The sequence below is a fragment of the Eublepharis macularius genome, chromosome 6 (assembly GCF_028583425.1).
Source record: "Eublepharis macularius isolate TG4126 chromosome 6, MPM_Emac_v1.0, whole genome shotgun sequence".
Lineage (NCBI taxonomy): Eukaryota > Metazoa > Chordata > Lepidosauria > Squamata > Eublepharidae > Eublepharis > Eublepharis macularius.
Genome location: NC_072795.1, coordinates 91516499 through 91535383, shown reverse-complemented (window position 1 = coordinate 91535383; position 18885 = coordinate 91516499). Strand labels below are relative to the sequence as shown.

General features: G+C 39.1%; 1 protein-coding gene across 1 annotated transcript in view; it reads right to left on the bottom strand.

Moving 5' to 3' along the window:
• DOCK1 (dedicator of cytokinesis 1) overlaps nt 1-18885 on the bottom strand; it is a 602286-nt gene that overhangs the window by 468121 nt on the left and 115280 nt on the right. Inside the window, exons 17-22 of the mRNA XM_054984271.1 lie at nt 18558-18661; nt 17830-18013; nt 10249-10346; nt 7323-7412; nt 4907-5007; nt 659-784 (exon numbers count right to left, since the gene is read on the bottom strand). Coding sequence (XP_054840246.1) covers nt 659-784; nt 4907-5007; nt 7323-7412; nt 10249-10346; nt 17830-18013; nt 18558-18661 — 703 coding nt within the window. The remainder of the gene's footprint in view (nt 1-658; nt 785-4906; nt 5008-7322; nt 7413-10248; nt 10347-17829; nt 18014-18557; nt 18662-18885) is intronic.

Genomic DNA, 18885 nt, shown 5'->3' with positions numbered 1-18885 from the left:
ATTACTACATTTGGAGGTTTCACATCGTTATTCAGACATATTGCCATTCCAGAATCAACAGTACCACAAAATGAATTAATAATTAACCAGCAAGGAAATACACAGTGTAATGCAAAACATGCATTGTTCATTTAATTAGAGAGTAATAAAAAGGTAATATTTTCAGTATGCTCCAAACAATCGTTCATTTCATTGTGTTGGATTCAAAGGAAGAGTTCATAGTTGGAGTGGATCAGCCTCAAGTTCAGCTCCAAACTTTTTCCTGAAGATCAGGAGAGACTCACAAGCAAAGTGTGCTGCAGGAAAGGGCTTTTCCAGGGTAAGAGAGAAATCAGGTAAACAAACTCCTCTCTTTCCTCCCCTGATACTAGTTATGAACAGAAGATGGAAAAAAGGACATAACCCAATTTTTCCTTACTGTTGCAGCAACTCCCCTTACATCATAATTTGATTGCAGGGCTCTACTGATCCTCAAAGAGGATTTTGGGGACAGACAGCAGGTTGCTTGGGGAAGAGGAAGCTGGGGAAAGATCCACTACACCAAAACCTTTTGTGAGTTCTTCCGCTTGATCCTACCCAATAGCTAACGTAAATAATCATTATTTTTTTAAAAGGAGGCATTTAGAAGATGTGATATGACCAAGAACATGATACGTACTGGTTGAACAGAATTCTTGACCGTACAATAAATTTGAAGATGTATTCCAAAGATTTCATAGCTTTGAACAGTTGGTCGGTGACACCAGCATTATCCACGTAGGTTCTTAAAACTTTTGTCAGCTTTCTGTGTGGAAAGATTTTTTTAAACGTTATTAGCAAATTAAGATATGAAATATACTGAAATAAGAAACTGATGTACATTCCGGAAGAGAAACGGTGGACCCCCACAAAAAAGACAAGTAGTTCTGCATGCTCAAGGGAGCTCTGAGTCTGCATTTCTTTAACCTGCTATAAACTTCCTAAATGGAGAGGAATTCTAAAGCCTGACAGTTAAGATCTGCCTCTCAAGTCCTGTTCTCTGTGCCCCCACCTTCAATGGTGAGGTGGGTGGCCACTAGAGACAGGCATTTTCTGTAGTGGCCACTCACTTTTGGAATACACTCCTCCCTGAGGCTTGCCTGGCCTCACCTAGCATTTACTTCACTTTCTTTTAGGTGCCAGGCTAAAGCATATCTTTTGACCTAATCCAAATAGCCCACCTTAGCCCGGGCTCGTCAAAGCTTGAGAGATAAGCGAGGTTAGTCATGGTCAGTATTTGGATGGGAGTCCACCAAGGAAGACTGGGTTTGCTATGTGGAGGAAGTCAATGGAAAACCACGTCTAGTCATCTCTTGCCTGCAACACTCCATGGATGAGTCAGTTGTAACTGAACAGCACATTCTTCTACGTTAGAATTTTTAATGGTCTGCTTCAGTTTTATAGATAGTTTTTATGTTGCTTATGTTTAATGGCAACATAAACGTTATGTTTAATGTCAACATATAGACGGACAGACAGACAGATTGTACTTTTAAAATATAAACTACCTCAGGCAGGAATCTGAAGCATAGAAATATTCTAAATAAATAAAGCGGTTTGCCTTATGGCACAGATGTTCAAAGAAAAGAAGATTGGGGAATCCAACTAGGAATTCACAAATCCTTAAAATGGCCTAAAGTAAGTCTTTGGACCCCTGCTCATGTCAATTTGCAGAGTTGGCATTAATTTGAGTTATGAGAAACCAGTCATACAGAGAAAGGACGCAAAAAATAAAAAGGACAGCTTTCCCCTTCATCGATGGAGGTATGTACAATGATTTTCCCCATTCTATTAAGTGCACTGTAACCAATTAAATATGTGCCATGAAGTAAATATTTCTGTACTAAAATAATCACATTTCTGTGTATATCCATTATTTTTAAAAATACTAGCTGCTTATCTGTTACATAAGGAAGTTCTGTCCATAGTTTTATATGATAATCTGATGACAGAAATAAAAATTGGAAAGAAAAGTAGGAGTAACCTCTCATCTGAATAGCTACAAAGTCAATTCCATTTTCCCCTATTCTATTTACAGTTCTTTGCTAGGTAAATGTGAGTTAAAAGTGCTGCAATGCCCTAAATCAATTAAATTGCAAAAGGTATTAGAGAATATTAAGATTTGATTTATATCCCTATTCTGCTAACAGATTTACTATGTGTAAATAGGGATGACATTAAATATGGACAAAATGCTTAATACACAAACTTAGCAATAGTTACTGATAGATTTATATATTGTATAATAAAGTTGAAAATAAATATACTTTCTAAAGGCAGCTATGCATGTTACACAAGAAATGCAACTGTTTGCATGAATGCCCGTGCTTCCACTTATCTGTATACATGCAGCAATCCTTATGGCTGAACAACATTTATAGCAGCTTTCAAAATACTAAACAAAAAACTTCACCTGATTTTTTTTAGTTTTTCCTTTTGTTGCAGAAATTATGTTTATAAAATTCTATATCCCTTTGACCCTATATACATCAGAATACAACAAACCAGGGCTCATTTGGAGCCGGAACGCACAGGAACGGCGTTCCAGTAGGTCTAAAAAGAGGTCACGTGGGTTTTGGCCCCACCTACGTGATTTCCTCCTAGTGCAGGCCGAGTGGTGCTGGGCTCCAAAGGAACACAAGCTGCTTGGATTCATTCTGCCCTGTTCTTTTACTTTCATTTGTGACTGGGTGGGGGGGAGAGAGAGAATGCCGAGTGGTGCTGGGCTCCAAAGGAATGCAAGCTGCTTGGATTCATTCTGCTCTGCTCCTTTACTTTCATTTGTGACTGGGTGGGGGAAGAGAAAATGAGTGAGTGAGTGCAAGCCGAGTGGTGCTGAGCTCCAAAGGAACACAAGCTGCTTGGAATTCATGCTGCTTTATTTTCATTTGTGACTTAAGAGAGTGAGTGAGTGGGTGCAAGCAGGGCTGGCTCTCCAGAGGAGGGTAAGCTGCTTTGAGTTCATTCTGCTTTAAGGAAATACCTGGAGACTTTTGCAGAAAGGGGCCTGAGGGGTGGATGTTGCCTTCTGACACACTTCCGGTGATGTCAGGGGGTGTGGCATATGCTAATGAATTATGCTAATGAGTTCCTGTAGTTCTTTTTATAGGAAATGACCCCTGCAACAAACGTATAATCCACCTCTTTTACATACACTTTAGGTATATAAATACAATAAATTAAAGAAAAACAGTATTATCACCACTTCAGTTCCTCTGGTTATTGCCTTATTGGTCCTCATTTTGATATTGTGTATTTATGTGCTTATATGTTTTTATTGAATTGTTTTATATATTATTTTCAATACTGTTTTAATGTTCAGATGTTTTAATGCTTTCACGTTCACCATCTTGGGGACACTATTTGGCTGGAAAGGCACCATAAAAATGCTATATATACATACATTTTTTTTTCTAACCAGAAAAGAAGTTCTGTAGGAACCACAGATCTCTTTGTCAGATGCATCTGGCAGGGAGAGCTGTGGTTATCGAAGGCCCATACTGCATTGGAATTGGATGGTCTAGCTTTTGGCTTCTACAAACTAACAGGGCAAACTCCTTTGAAGCCAACTGATACACACACCAAAAGGAGATGTTTACATATACTAGCAAAGGAATGTTTTGATTGCTCCCTCCCCCTTCTCTCTCCTGCTCTTCTGCATTTGACCAGTCTCTGTATCAGGCATCTGATGAAGAGAACTTGATTCTCGAAAGCTTATGCTACAATAAAATTGGTTAGTCTTAAAGGTGCTACTGGACTCTTTTTGATTGTAGGTACATGATGATTCTTACGTGGTTTGCTTTGCACGTGCAGAATTTCATTCTAATGAATGAGGTAGTATTCTCACTCATCAGAGTACACAAAGCCAAAAATGAGGGTGGAATGAGGTGTTCATTCCAGGACACTTTAATTAAAACTACCACACAATTTAGATTTTTTAAAAAAAATCTTGAAAAGCAACTGTCTTCCTTTAACATAACTGAATGGAGTATGCACTCCAGAGTATGCACAGGCACAACTTCTAGTGCACTGCAAAACCTATAATGCCTTTCAGGAACACTGAACTGCCCATATACTCTAAGACAGACTATATATTTAAGCCCAGCTTAGGTTTTTAACACGGTAACAAAACAAATACTATGTTGAGGTACTCTGTTCAATGCGAATATTCCCACTGTGCATTCTATTAAATATGAATGTTAATAATATGCATTATCACAGGAACATTTGAAGCTGCCTTGTATGGAGCCAGATCTTTGTTCCACCTATCTCAGTATGGCATACAATATAATTCTTCTCTCCACCATTTTATCCTTACAAAAAGTACCCTGCAAGGTAGGTTCAGCTGAACCAATGAGCTTCCACAGAAAAGCAGGGATTCAAATGTGGTTTTCCCAGATCCTAGTCCAGCTTATACCTGAGGTGGAATGTGGTACCTTCTGCATGCAAACCTTGGGCTCTGCCACTCAGTAACAACCCTCCCCAAGCCTTGCCCTCATTTTTAGCAAAGTACAATGGACAAACTTCTTGTCTTTATGGATGTTTTCTTTGGGGAATATGCTGCAAGCACAAAAGGCTGCTTTTCATAAAACTGTGACTTTTTAGCCTTAACAAATATTAATGTTTACCTAAACACTTCCTTAACTTCTTCAGTCCCCTGCTTCTAAAGGGAACCTGCACACTGCTGCTGAGAAACAGCCCTTGTCAGTTACCAAGATCAGCTCAGATCAGCCCTGGCATGCCGAACATAACCTGCAAGATATCCTATCTAATAGTTTTGGAATCCATTTTGAGCAGACTAATCTAACAAGAACAATTTAAACAACAATGACTTCTCAATATACCCGGTATTCAAAACATTACTTCTAGCTCAAAGTATTGTACTTACGTGTAGGCCAGGGTAGCACTAAAATGTTTCTTAATGTATGTTTCCAAAACAGGATTAAAATGCTGGAACTTCCGGTCAGCAATCAATCCAATGATGAATACCTATGAAATATGAAAGAATATTCAGTTACCTTAAAAAAAGACCTCCAGGTGAAAGAAACTGTGAATGGGACCATATCTGCACACATTCCATTAAAAGGGAAAGTCGACAAGAGGAATTTTAAACTAGAAACTGAATCATACGGGCTTTACAGGCTGGACTTCTGATACCTGAAGAAGCTACTGGTGAATCTGATAGTTTGTTTTAAGAGTAGCAGCCCTGAAGGTGGATATCGTTGCAAATTTTTTTGTGGCATATACAGCTTATTTCAGATTATTGACATTATCTTCTACTTTCCTTGCACAGATTCCTTGGAAGCTGTCTTTGCTGCGACAAAGGGAAAGATGCCCTGCAGTCCTAGGCTTGGACATCCCCAACTATAAGCAGGAGAAGATGATGGTCTGGGATCTTCCCTACTTTCCTCTCCCTCCCATGAGCTTACAGAAAATTTTACTGCCAGGGTCAATGGACTGTTGTATACTAGCAGATGTGCTGGTTGGATGGTTATAGTGACAACCAGAAAGGGAACAAGCTCACCCTTTCTGTCTCTTGTGTAAGTGGAAAAAGAAAGGAGCAATTTACTCCTCTCTACTGCAGCATCCTGACTTGCATGGCTATCAGTGCACACAAGTTCCTCAACCCTGGAAATAAACTTTTCCAGGGAAATAAACTTTTCTAGGGTCAGAAAGGACTCCAGGGTGGAGGTGAAGGTGAAGGTGGGGAAGATCTATGATGCTTGTGTCCATGCAGCACAGGATTCTACCTTGATCTAAATGATTTACACCTTTTAATAAAATATGCGAAAATTAGGATCCGTCACAATACCTTACAAAACTTACAGACTCAACATCTCCTATATTGGTATGATTATCAAAAATGGAGTATGAAACAACTGTTAGAAAGTTAGAAAAATTTATCATAGTACATTCAAGAGCATGATTAAAGGCCGCTTATTAGCTGCTTACTAAACTGCTGAAGGCTTGGGACCTAACATTGGAGGCTACTTTTTGTATGGCTACTGAACTGAAAAACAAATGATAAGGAAGTGATTGAACTGTGAGACAAATAGTTTCTAGAGTGCCTGAGATTCCAACAAAACAAGTACCCATGGAAGACTACATTTTCCAGACTCCTTTTAAAGAGGGCCTTATCTGCCATTTTAGGAGATTATCCACCTGAAGTTCCATCAGAATGAGAAGAAGGAAAGTCTACTCTGAAGGAAAACTACGACTCATGCTGACCAGCAGCAAAAGAGGAACGGAGGGTAGGGGTGCCACTTCCACTAGAGCACAGGTGTTTGGGGCAGGAAATGCTCACCCATGCATTCTGGGAGGACAGACACCCCCTAGTAGAAAGCTGTAGAAACCTCGTCGTTTGGCAGGCCTGCGCATGCACAGTCCCATGTGAGACTGCACACAAAACCGACAATGAACTCTCGGATATTCCAACCGTAGATAGTCCCAATATCATTATGAACACAACAGTATTTGCACTAAAAATAAACCAAGCTATAGGGGGTAGGGGATTCAGTTTGCCAAGCCGAACGGTGTTGATCTTTAAAATGTCATCCACTAGCAATTCTATATAACAAATAGCTGTTATGAGCAATTAAATGGGATTATGTTCAGTGTCAAGCAGTATGACTGTCATGGGTTGAAAATATGAAATGTTAATGAGTAAACATACTAATTTCTTACTGCTTTGGTTCCCCTCCACCACCCCAAAAATATAAGGTATTCAAGAGCAGGCTTTTGAGACCTTTCTGAATCTTGTTCACTGCCCAAACGGTAATCTGAAATAGCTGCTGTAGTGTATCTATTTGTATTGTTTTTCTTCTGGGAGTTAACAAGAACTCATCAAAGACGTCCAGTAACTGCCTTGCCCTTCACCACCAGGATGAGATACTGTTCATACATGATTAGCACCTTTAATAAGAAGTTCCCTTCAATGTTAGATTTACATGGTACATCCTCAGCAAGAGTCTTCCCCTTGTCCATTCTAAACTATCAATTCCTCCGGCCACTTTGGACTGAATGATAATGCAAGTGCTAGCATCCAAAAAAAGGCATCAGGAGCACAGTAACTAGTACTTCTCCTCAGGTTAATTATCAATACAATAATTTCAAATCAATGCATTTGTGGCTAGAAAGAGGAAAGCATTTCTAATTTCAAACTTGATCTTCCATACTTAATAATTTTACTAAGAAAGGCGGTATAATTCCCAAATGCCATATTTTAGCCAGTTAACCATTCTGTGTAAGTCACTTTAAAGAACAGTAAATTAAATATAGTAAGTAAATTAAATATATATAATTACCAAAGCATCAAACACCAATGTGTCAAAAGTTTCACTTTCTGAGTTCTCCATCATTATATTAAACAGGGCATCGAGGGTGTCTTGGAGAAACTGCAAAGAAACACTTGTCACTATTGAAATTTCAAATTCAGTTTTCTTATTGTATTCAATTCCTGTTATAAAAAAGAAACTAACGTCCACAATTCCCTGCCCGCAATACATGAAAATATCGGAGGGATTATCTATCTAGCATAGAGTTAAAATAGCTATAACATTCTTATATCCCATCTGCCATCCAAGCAGCTGGGGATGAGTATATATATTTTTCCCTCGCTTCCATTATATCTGTTGAGCAACCCTGTGATGCAAGTTAGACTGAAAGCGTGTGACTGGCCCAAAGTTGCTCAGTAAACTGCATGGCTGAGTGAAGGTTTGAAAATATATCAGCTCTGTCCTACTATAAAACTCTATGACATCATTTTAACTCTCAAAACTGCGAAACATTGATAAGCATTTTTTAAAAAAAAAATTGGCTTGAAAGGGATGCTTTCTATGTAAGAAATGCTCCTACAAACCATTACCAAAATCAAAAATCAAGTTTCTCCCCTTTCAATTTTTAGGTAGAATATACTTCTAAGACCAGACGTGTACATGCCTCAACATTACCTATTTCTCCCACTCTCATGAGTAAACGTGAAAAATTCTTATGTCACCTTTGGAAAAGGACATTGACAGAATGTGAACGATGGAAAAATAATGAGTTTGAGAACCGAAACCAAGCATAGTTTATGCAGCTTTATCTACCCCAGTTAACAGGAAAAACTGTAATAAAGGAAACTGTAACTCATAAAGAAAAACAGTGTAATATAGTGAGTAACATTACCAGAGAGGCCAGGATACCAATTCCTGACCAGCCATAAATATGGCTTCAGGATGCAGAATCTTGAGTTTGCAAAGTACTTTAATAATGTTCTAGTTAATTTAAACAATATTCCTTAAATGATGGAGAATGTCCAGTCTAGCAGTTTTAGTAATTAATTTAATTGACTCAACAGATACCAAGTACAAAGGCCTCTCACAGATCACCTACCCACCCTATAGTACAACAGTATTCATACAACCGGATTCCATTTAATGCAAGAGTATTTAATGTCTCAACAGATAAACCTGTCCAAATGCTGTTATCTAACATTATGCACTATAGCAAATTTGTCTAAAGTATGGCAATAACCCTATGCATCTACACAAAATTAAGTTCTATTTGAGGTGTGGGCACATAACATAGTTGCTGCTTTAATTCTCAGCAACCGGACAAATGGAACAAAAACTAAGCACTTTTCTGAAACAAGCATTATTTGATCAAGGATATAAACTTATTAAAAGTCCATTTTGCTTTCCAAAAGAAAGGCATTTTACTACTCTATCAACAACCAATAAAAGTTTAAAAGAAAAAAATTCAAGCATTTTTATGACTGACATCCCTTATATGTCAAGTATCTCAAAAACAGCACACGATGAAAAACAGCATTATACTAGATTAGAACTTGTATCATAGAAATGTGTGCTGCACATCTGTTTTCAAATAAATAAATCAGCGGAAAACACTGGCTAGAAACTGGATTTGGTACTGTGGCATTTTCCTCTCTTTATGATACCTGTATTATGTTACCTCCCTGATTGCCTTAGTATTCCCAAAAGATTTTCCCTGCCACCAAAGGCTCTCTCGATTTAGTTCTCTCTCAGTTTGGCCAGCCGTATAGGAAGGCTTGGTTGTATGTGGAAGAATGACAGAATGATCAGCATGTGGTGGTGGTTATGAGGTAAAAAGGAATCCTTTATACTAGATAAAACATACTTAGGGATTTTCCGTATACTCAACTTATTCCTGATTTTCTAAGCAGTTGATCCCCAAACACTGGAATCGGTTTGGGTATGGTTCTTCCACACATCTGTCCTTCCTTTGCATTTTACAGTTGTGCTGGGTTTTTTTTTCTGTACATGCCTTAAATAACTAGGATTTTCAAGTGCAAGTACTGTCATCATCAGTGGCATCATTCATCAGTAATGTCATAGCACCCTCTTCCTTCTTTTATTTTTTGCCCATGCTTATAATGTTATATCAATATAACTAATTATTTTTTAAAGATGTAATGAAAACATTGGGAAGTCTTTGCATGCGGAAATCTGAAAGGGGAGCGGCTCCACCACCCATACCTAAGTCCCACCCCCACAGTTAAAACCAGAGAGCCCCATCTGGGCTGACACAGAGCTAAGAGGCAGAGGCTTTTACCCTGATTGGGGCAAACCAATCAGGGTAAAAGTGGTCTTTAAAGAACCGGGGGGGGGGGGGAACCAAAAAACCTGAAGGCAAAACTAAAGGCAAAACAAATGCATGTGAACTAAATCGAAGCAATGGGGCCAGAACCAATTAAAAGAAACCATGCAGAAAACCTATAAACAAAAAAAGAGTTTATTTAGAAGTACATGTATGTAATGGTTTCAGGTTGATTCATAAGTATAACGGTGACTTCTAGCTTCCAGAGTGCAAGGTAAGTACTGGTTTTCTTGGTATTTTCTAAACTGACCTAAGAACAAAGGCTTCATTCTCTCAGTTGCACTTAAGCTAACATCTTTAATAATATTAAAAAAAAACCAGAGATTTCTTCCCTCAGCTTCCAGCACTTCACAATTTCTTCTGTCTCTTATCCCTTCTCTCTCTCTCTCTCTCTCTCTCTAAACAATTCTCTATCAGAACCACACTCCAAAACTGCAGTTCACTCCACCCTCTAGGGTACAGATATCATCCAATTATGACACACTTCATTCACCCATCCAATCCTTCTAACACAGGCCTGCATTTTAAACCCTAGCAAGCATACATCTAAAACCCCACATTAATTAGCTGAAAAAATACACAAAAATATCCACATGGCAAAAAATTAGTTACCTTAACAACTTCACCTCCATCAACTTTCATAAGCTGTCTCAGATTCTGCTGCAGTAGACTTGTGTTGGATCGCCACTTCAAAAGCCCCAGCAGGTCCACTATGTGCAAAGAAAAAAAGTAATGAAGTGGGAGAGAATGTTGGCTCTATGGAAGCAGCAAAATATTAGGTAGGAGAATGGAAACAACAGCCAATCTGTTCAATCACAAAATATGGATAACAAAATTCAGAGGCAAGTTAAAGACAGCATAAAGTGATGGGATTCATACAGAACAGAGATCCAGAGGAGTTAGCCATGTGAGTCTGCAGCCGCAAAATAGTAGAGTCCAGTAGCACCTTTAAGACTAACCACCTTTAAGACTAACCACAGTTCTCGAAAGCTTATGCTACAAAAAAGTTAGTTAATCTTAAAGTTGCTACTGGACTCTTTACTATATAGAACAGAGAAAATTGTCTAAATATGGTGCAATCCATTCCAGATCAAGCAGAGTGATGTGTTCCTACATCTGAAGCGGCATGGTGCCATGGCCACACCAATAAATTAAGAGACAAGCCGCCATTGCAGCAGTTCAGAAAGGTTATGGGAACTTCCCTTTGATCTGCCCATCACTAGTAACTTTGTTATTTAAATACCATGGAATTAGCATGAGATCACGTCAAGAGGAAACAACAATGAATCAGGCTACTCATCAGTTATGAACAGATGCATTCGGAAGGGCAGCTAGTCAAACTGATGATGATCCACAAGTTGCACACTTTCTTGTCTGCTGCTGTTCAAAAGTTCAATACACTTTATGACATGAACAGATTTAATCTGTATTTATTTTTCAAATGTTCTGCTGAGAAGGATAAAATACTGCAAGAGGGTTGAAAAGAAAACTCTAGAATAGCTTGGCTGTTAGTAGCAAATTTTACGAATTCTTACTGGACTATCATGCCCAGAACATTTACATTGTAAAAGTTATTAGGAAGACCAATATTAAACTGAAAAACTGTAAAGAGAATAAATTTCATTAATATATAACAACAGAATTTCAGCTCATTGTGCCTCCTAAGATCTTACATCTAATAGCTGAAGGCAGGAAAAGGATCTGTAAAGCTGTGCTTAACTACTGGCACATACATAACGCCAAATCAACAGCAACCAACATACATCCAGATCAATTGACATATGGAAGCATAAAGGCTCATTCTGAAACCTACTGAAAAGAACCATAAAACCATCTTTAACATTGTGTATAAAAGCTGACAAAATAGTATAGTTGAACATCAAAAATGAATAACCTGCTATCTAAACTAAGTATGATTTTTGCACCCTACCAGTAAAGGAAACATGGTGAGTGGGTTTTAGTGTGTCAATGAAGCTGAGAGCAACACCATCAGGAGCTCAGGCTTGGTCAAGAGTAGGGCTGTGCACGGGTGAAGATATTCGGTGTCCCGGTTCGGGTTTAACCGAAGAGAGAATAAATTTCATTATTAAGTGGGAAACCGAGCCCCCGCAGGCTCAGGTGGCAGCAGCGGGGTCCTTTAAACAAGCCCCGAAGTTTTCCAAAGCATTCCGAATACTGAAGCTTTCCGAATCGGGAAACCCGAATAGCACAGCCCTAGTCAAGAGTCTAAACTCCTGGAAGAGTCACTCAAGGCGGAATGGTCAAAGCTGAGACACCAGACTAAGATGCATCCACCCCCTTCAGGAATCAACAGTCACATCAGCAGAAGATAATTGAGTGTTCAAATGGTGACGGACATAGAGGAATTCTTGAAGGATAGCTACTGGGCAGCAGCAGTAGTGTAAAGTTATACTAGTGGAGGATCTTTCATGGACAACAGCAGTGTCACTTCAATTAACCCTGGTTAGTACTGCACAGCAGAAGAAGGTAATGGTAAACCACTTCTGCTAATCTCTTACCTTGAATACCCTATGATGAGACAATCCAAAATAAAAAAGATATAGTGCTGAAAGACAGGACCCCTAGGTTGGATAGTTACTGGGGAAGTGCCAAGGACAAGGACAAGGACAAATAGTGCTATTCTTAATCATGAGACTGGATTAAAGCTGAAAGGACATCCAGTTGCAGACATGAATTGATGCAAAAGGAACATCCAAAGCTGTGTGACATATATAATAGGAACATGGAATGTGAGAGGTATGAAGCCAGGTAAGCTAGAAATCGTAAAACAAGAAATAGAACGTTTAAGCATTGCAGTCCTGGGTGTGAGTGAACTAATGTGGATCAACTCAGGACATTATCAGTCAGAAAACCACACAGCATTTTACTGTGGAAATGAACTTGAAATGGTGTTGCTCTAATAGTGAGGTGAGACATGGCGCAAGCATTCAAGAGCTACAATGCAAAATCTGACCAAGTAATATCAGACTTCAGGGAAAGCCTGTTAGCATAACCATCATTCAAGTTTATGCTTCAACTACAGATAATGAGGAATAAGAAATTGAAAACTTTTACACAAGTGTCCAAGAAGAAATTGATCGTACACCTAAATAAGATATGCTTGTAATCATAGGTGACTGGACTGCAAAAGCAGGAGATAAAGCAGAATCAAACAGTTGGAAAATTTGGACTAGGATCACAAATGAAGCAGGAGAGCGACTCGTAGAATTTTGGAAGCCAACAACGTGTTCATTGCTGATATATGCTTCAGGCAACCAAAAAGACGATTGTATACGTGGAAATCACCAGGTGACCAATATAGGAACCAAACAGATTACATAATTGGAAACAGAGAAGCTTTATTCTCTCTGCTAAAACAAGACCAAGAGCTGATTGCAATACCAATCATGTGTTGCTAATATCAAAAAATAGAATAAAGCTGAAGAGAAACAATAAAAGAATCATAGTGCCAAAATACAATCTAAATAAAATTCCTGAAGAATTTAAAGACCAGGTAAGGAACAGATTTGCAGTACTAAGTTTAATTGATTGTGAGCCAGAAGAACTATGGGCTGAAACCAGAGCTGGACCATTACAAAAGAGAAAATGTTTTTTTCCCTTTGATGTCGGATGATTCAATGATAATAAAAATAATAAAAACAACAACAACATTCGATTTATATACAGCCCTTCAGGATGACTTAAGACTAGAGATGGGCACGATCCAAAAAAATTAATGATCAAGCTGATTGTGGATCGGTGCCAGCGACGATCCCAATTTAACGACCCGCATTGAGCATCTCCCGTTCCCGATCCGTGGATCATGGAGGCAAAAGCGGAGGGGCACTCCGCTGTTCCCAGAGATACAGGAACGGTGGGTGATGCCGGCGGCATCTGTGTTTGTGTTTGGCCATCTGTGTTTGGCCGTCAGAGCTGCCTATCAGGGTTTGCAGGGATGAGATTGGAGTGCCCATGGCTACAGAACACCCCCTTCCCCCTCCCTCCCCTGGGTGTCTTCTCCCAACTGGTGACTGCTTTGCTGCTCCGTGGTTGGAAGGAAGCCCTGCTGACCAAGGAAAGCTGGGCTTCCATTCGGGTTTCCAGGGCGACAGAAGGAGGGCAAACAGAGCTCAGGCATTCCCCTGGCTCCATTGCCAGGGGAATAGATTGCTGGCGCCTGAGTGTCTGGATCCCCGATCCGAGCCTGATCGCACTGATCCAGGGCTCTCCCGATCGCTGGATCGTTGGCCATGGACGATAACGTTCCTCCAGGTCACGATCACGCGATCGCCATTATCGTGGGGTTTTTTCTATCGTAATGCGGATCGTGCCCATCTCTACTTAAGACCCACTCAAAGTAGTTTACAAAGTAAACCCCACAACAAAACACCCCGTGAGTGGGTGGGGCTGAGAGAGCTAGGAGCTGCGACTGACCCAAGATCATCCAGCTGGCTTCAAGTGGAGGAGTGAGGAATCAAACCTGGTTCTCCAGATTAAGAGTCCCGCACTGGTAACCACTACACCAAACTGGCTCTCGCTACAAAACACTACTATACCACTGCAGCCAAAGCTGATAATTCCATTCTTCTCTTCCTGACCCTGATGTTTCGTTCAACAGATCCCTTGCTCCGGATATAATTACAACATAATTTATTAATTCAACAATAAAGGATTTGACAGTCATTCCTTGAACTTTCCAATTCTAATATCCATACAGTCAAACTTCTGTTTCGTAGCTGCATATTAAGATGTACTTGCTTTTCTGAACACGTTCCCTCCCTGCTCCAAGGCTCATGCTATGAACTGGGCTAGAGATAATAGCGGCATCTCCATTCAGCTCCATTTTATCCATTCATTATCCAACTCAGAACAAAGAATTTTTCCTTCAGATCTATTTGCTATAATGCCCTCAACAAACAATAAAATAGTAAGTTTTGTTCTGCTTTTATGATTGTCTCTGGAGAAGTTGCATATAAAGTTTCTAAATATATAGACTGATTTTTTAAAAAATCTATGGGTATGAATTATATTACAGAAGCATAGACAAAGAAATGACCACGGGACTGGAAAGCTTGCTGAACCATTCTACACTACTACATAACTACATTATCTAAGCTGTTGCTGAAAATTCCGTATCTATGAATGCTTCATCACTATTTAGCCTTTCCTCTTGCCAGGGTGCATATCATTTGGAGGGGGGGGGGATGTTGAAGTGAGATGCACTGGGCAATAGGACACGGTTAAATCCAAAACTGTACTTATGCCAGGCTGGTCCATGTCTTTTGTGTACATTAGTTGGATTCCGAGATAGTGGTATACATACATCCTGCTTTGGGGTATCAAAGGCTGGTAAATCACTTAAAAAAATAGGCAGGAATATGCTTATTACAGAAGTTGTCTCTTAATAACAGATGTTTTGATGGAAGTATGAGGAGTGACCTTTTGGCAATCACTTACTCTCAGCCTAACCAACATAACCAAAAATGGAGAAGATGAAAATGATGTAAGCTGCCTTGGTTCCCCCTTGAGGAAAAAGGCAAGGTATCAGTGAAGTATGGTTTTAAACTGGTTTCCAACATCCCATTCTTGGCCAACTTACCAATTCCATTTGGAGGGGGGATGAAGTGGATTACCTGGGTCTCTGTCACACAGGGGTGGGATGGTGGATGGGATTGTATAAAAACTACCTTGGTTGCCTTAGTTGACAACCTGTTCTGAGAGACTGGTGGGAAGTGATTTTGCTCAACCTTTCAGCAGTTTTTGATGCCTCTTCTGGGGAAGTTAATTTTGTCTTGGTGTCTGCAGTACAATCCATGTAATGAGTCAACTGAATCAGGCATTGGATCAAGAAACAGATCATACAATCGATCAACTGAATCAGGCATTAATGGAATGGATACATTATTCCAGGGTCCAGACTAAATGGAAATCCTGTTGGTCAGGGATCCAGTCAAGGTGTGATGTATGATTCAATTCAGCTTGGGCAGGAGTACCCCCCAAAGACTCAGCTTCTGCCGTTTTAGATACTTCTATATCTTGCTCTTGGATGAAAGAAGAAGCAAGATATAGAAGGCAGTATCTGAGGAACACTTGATCACCTTCTGCTGATTTACCAGAACTGCAATACTTCCCAGAGAAAGCTGGATTCGGCCAGTCACATATGAGGCCTTCAGGACAGTGAGAACTTGTCTCTTCCATCAAGCTTATGGATCAAAGCGAAGTTTGGTTCTACTAAAAAACTAATGTATATTCTTTGATACTGGCTGCAGTTCCTGATGAAATGTAAAATGGGTTTTCTGAATGTTGAGGTTTTTCTGAAGTTTTTAAAATAGCTCTCCTACATATTATTCTTCTGCTTTTGGAACAACATTGTATTTTCACTGATGCAAAACTTCTGTTACTTTGATTTTTGGCAGTGTTTAAATTAATAAATAGTCACCTTGCTCATCTTATATTGTTTTATTAATCTGAATTTTAGATAGTTCTGAGTGTAATCTGGACTACATTTGAGGAAAAAAATAACCAAATTATTATTCAAAATGTTTGATGGAGCAACAAACCTTTTTAAAAACTTCTATTAAATACTGCACGTCACCTCTGGAGATATTTGGAAAAGAAAAAAATAACATAAACATGCACATATAAACACATCAAATTGTTTAAATCATTTTGTTGCAAGCGTGTGGGTTTACACTTTTCCTCCACCTTTTCCTTCCTTAGATTTGGACTTCATAAAATCTGAAGGTTCTTGAAGTCTTACAGGGATCCAGGAAGAAAGAGCTTCTTTCCTCCATGGAAGAAAGTGAACAAAATTACAGGAGTAGTTTCCTATTCATTTTCTTGTTTTTTACTCACGTTTTCATTGACTCTGGGGAAGGCAATGGCAAAAAAAACTCCTAAACAAAAAGTCTGCTAAGAAAACGTCATAATGCGACGTCCCCCCATGGGTAAGTAATGACTCGGTGTTTGCACAGGGGACTACCTTTACCTTTTTTCATTGACTATTTTCAAAAAGAGCATAGAGGTGCTTCAAAATGACAGTGTCACTTACAAAGGTTTTCATAAATTCAGATAATTGCAATCCAATTTTTGTAATGTAGCTGTTACTAAACTATTATGATGTTGTTTTGAAGAATGGCAAAATCTCACTTTTTTGGTGTTCACCAGAAATAGGATTTCTAAAGAGATAAGGGCTGGGTCTTGTATAAAATAGTTCCTAAGTACGAGTCTCATTAACAAAACTGAACAGGAAAGCTCTGGATGGTCCCACTACCCAGAGTGGAATATCCAGAATGCCAGCTCATAATTCAGGGGCTGGCAAATGTTTTCCCAAGCAATAAATTCCAAGGCAGAAGCTACTGGTGAGGACTAGGGCAACGGGGTGTGTGTATGTCTGATTCTCATACTCCTTTGCCTAACTAGGAGAGAACTTCTCTACTGCTTCCACTGCTGTGCTGACTTTGAGGGGAGACCTATGTAGAGTGCATTACAGTAGCCTAGTCTCAATGTTACTGTGGTGTACATCCAGGTGGCCAAATCAGCCATGTCTGGGCTACACTGAATTGGAAGAAGGCATTTTTGCAGCTGCATTAACTTGCTTCTCTAGCACTGCTGGACCTAGTATAACCCACAGGCTCTTTACCAAGTCAGCAAGGTTCCACTGAACCCCATCAAAAGTGAGGAGCACAATGTCCTTCAAGATTTTCACTAACCGCCCGTTCTGACATAGTGCTGAATTTCTCAAACAGTACACAGGATATGGAACACCACATCTGCAGGGTCTCATCAAAATAAAATGTGTCAATTAATGCAAAGTCCAGAAGACAGAAGTCACTTGAGCGTACAGGTACATCCTGTTGACTACATAATCTACTTTGTGTCTCAATGAGAAAGGAGGACCATAAACAACATAAATATATAACTAAGGCAGATATTTATGTATATTAGAGGATGAAAGAAATACAAAGAGAAGGGAAAAAACTCAAAGGAAGCATACATTTGATAATCTGTAGTCAAGATCGTTAGCCTTTAAACTGCCACAGGATTTCTTTGTTGTTAATGCTACACAGACTAACCCATGCTTTCAACAAAACACATGACCAGCTCCTAAAAATTCAATCTGAACAGCAAGCATTATTTATCACATAAAAGTTAAACAAAAACTTTTTCCTAGGATCCAATTATATTCCTCACCATTTTGTGTTAGCTTTGTTGAACAAACCAGAGTGGAAATCTGGAAGGAATCTTTACTGATGGTGCAGCTTCCAAGATTCTGCATGCTCTTGCCAGCTGTGGAGTGACCTTTCTCTTCCAATTCTATTTTAGTGGATGGCAAGCTTAAATACGTTGAAGAATCTTCTAGCTTCTTCACCTCTGCCTGTAATGTTTTTCCCCAAACAAAATGCAAAGCAGAAGCATGAAGCTAAAAGTGTTTTTAAGAGACAAACACAAATGTACCCAAAGCAAACACAGAGTATTTATTTTTGCACGCCACTGTGTGTAAAAAAGTAGATACACTTAACTATTTCATTTTTAAAGAGATGGTAGCTTAAAGTCACTCTTCCTTCAGTGCCTTCAAGGACCAGATCAAGTATGTCACATAGCAAAAATATACCTGCGAGTACTCTTCTTATAAAAAGACAGGAAAAACAAAGAAGAAAAAGACAAAGGCTTCACACATGTGGTTAACTATTTCAAAAGCCACAAAACCCACAAATGTTTCCAACTTAGAAAGCAAAGCAGGTTCAATGAGCTGTACGCCTTTTTTTTCTGAAGCAGCTGTACAACAGTGAACTTTCATTCTTGTCTTTTCTGCGCTTGACATTGCCAAAGCAATAAAATTCAGCCATATATTCAAATTATCGTTCCACCTCACATTTCCTTGTACATTTCGACTCTCCCAGCAAATTAAAGAAAAATACCTTGTATACTATAAGATCGTGCTCTCCGTCCCGCAAAGTGGTGCCATCATATCTCATCAATTTAACAAACGCCAAAGCAAATATTTTCTCTGACTTATCTTTAGCTGTTTAAAATAAAAATACACGAACATACTACAAATAAATCAATTAATAAATCAATTAATAACATCTATAAATACAGACATTTTAGAATGCAGATACAGCCCTTTCCAATACCAAAGATGAAGATTTGGTTAAGACTTATCCCAATAAGGACAATTTTGCAAAGTGTATGTTCAACTGGTATTCAACACCTAATAGGTCAGAAAGAGAGAGAGAGAGAGAGAGA